Source organism: Aplysia californica, unplaced genomic scaffold (genome assembly GCF_000002075.1).
Source record: "Aplysia californica isolate F4 #8 unplaced genomic scaffold, AplCal3.0 scaffold00037, whole genome shotgun sequence".
NCBI classification, from domain to species: Eukaryota; Metazoa; Mollusca; class Gastropoda; order Aplysiida; family Aplysiidae; genus Aplysia; species Aplysia californica.
The window spans coordinates 2017998-2019210 of record NW_004797307.1 but is presented as its reverse complement, the minus strand read 5'-3'; the positions used below and the strand labels follow the sequence as shown (position 1 = coordinate 2019210).

Below are 1213 nucleotides of genomic sequence, written 5' to 3'. Positions count from 1 at the left end.
GGCTCAGGGTGAAAGGAAATGCATAAAGCTATCATTTGTCGCTGGGGAGGAAATTGAATTAATTAGGAATCAGTGGTTGCTTGTTGTGGAGGAGAATAAATCAGGCCCCTTTCCTGTCCCCCCCTGCCCTCCAACTACAGAAAAACCCCCAACAACAACAACTAGCAAACAAAAATTTAACCTTTCCAACCAGTGACATCTTTAAGGACATATAAAGAATAGGTAAAGGGAAAATGACAGGTCGAAAGCGATGTCAGAATAAGAGAGAGAGAGAGAGAGAGAGAGAGAGCGATAGATAGATAGATAGATAGATAGATAGAGAGAGAGAGAGAGAGAGGCAGAGAGAGAGACAGAGAGAGAGACAGAGACAGAGATGGAGGGAGGGGAGAGGGAGAAGGAGAACGAGAGAGAGAGGGGGGACAGACAGACAGTGAAGGAGGCTGGCAGACAGACAGACAGATAGACAGACAGACTGACTGACAGAACAGTGAGACAAAAAGACAAACAGACAGACAGACAGACAGACAGACACGCAGACAAAGACAGACAGACAGACATACAGACATACGGAGGTGATAAGTATACAACTCACCAAGATAAGACAGTTTGTTGATGTCTTCCACAGTGAACTCCGCCACGCTCCCTCCGTCATGACCTTCCACTCTCTTGGTCTCCACAGCATCCTCAAGCTCTTTCAGAACGGATTTCCTCGCTGTGACAAAAAGATTGTTAAAGACTTGAATACTACTATCAATCTATCTAAAGCTGTGAAAGATATTTTACAACCTAGCTGTCTTTTTTAACTCCCCCCATCGACATGACTTGGCTTATTCAACAGGGAGTCAGGGCCAACCCAGACTTGGAGACTGGGAGATAGAGAGAGAGAGAGAGAGAGAGAGAGAGATATTTTATATTACAACACAGTTCGTTTCTTACGTAAGCGTCCTCGAAGATCTCTGGCTCGTGGTGATAGAGTGGCGGGAAGGCTGTGATGACGTCACCCTTGCGGATGAAATAAGTCTGGCCGCTGGCCGTGGTGAAGTTGGTGTCCTCAGTGGTGACCCGGAGGTTGAAGGTGCCGCTGCTGTAGCGGATGACCTCTTTGATGTACGAGTCTGCCGGGGTCACACAGGGGGGCGGAACGTTATGAATTTGTTGGGTGGACTACTTAAAATTTGGTGGTGGTTAGAGTTGGGTTGGTGTGAGTTGGGGG

The 1213-nt window shown here is 47.2% G+C and overlaps 1 protein-coding gene across 1 annotated transcript in view; it reads right to left on the bottom strand.

Moving 5' to 3' along the window:
- LOC101851104 (cytochrome P450 7A1) overlaps positions 1 to 1213 on the bottom strand; it is a 23324-nt gene that overhangs the window by 4323 nt on the left and 17788 nt on the right. The window contains exon 7 of the mRNA XM_013091462.1: positions 561 to 712. Within this exon, the coding sequence (XP_012946916.1) occupies positions 561 to 712 (152 nt within the window). The remainder of the gene's footprint in view (positions 1 to 560; positions 713 to 1213) is intronic.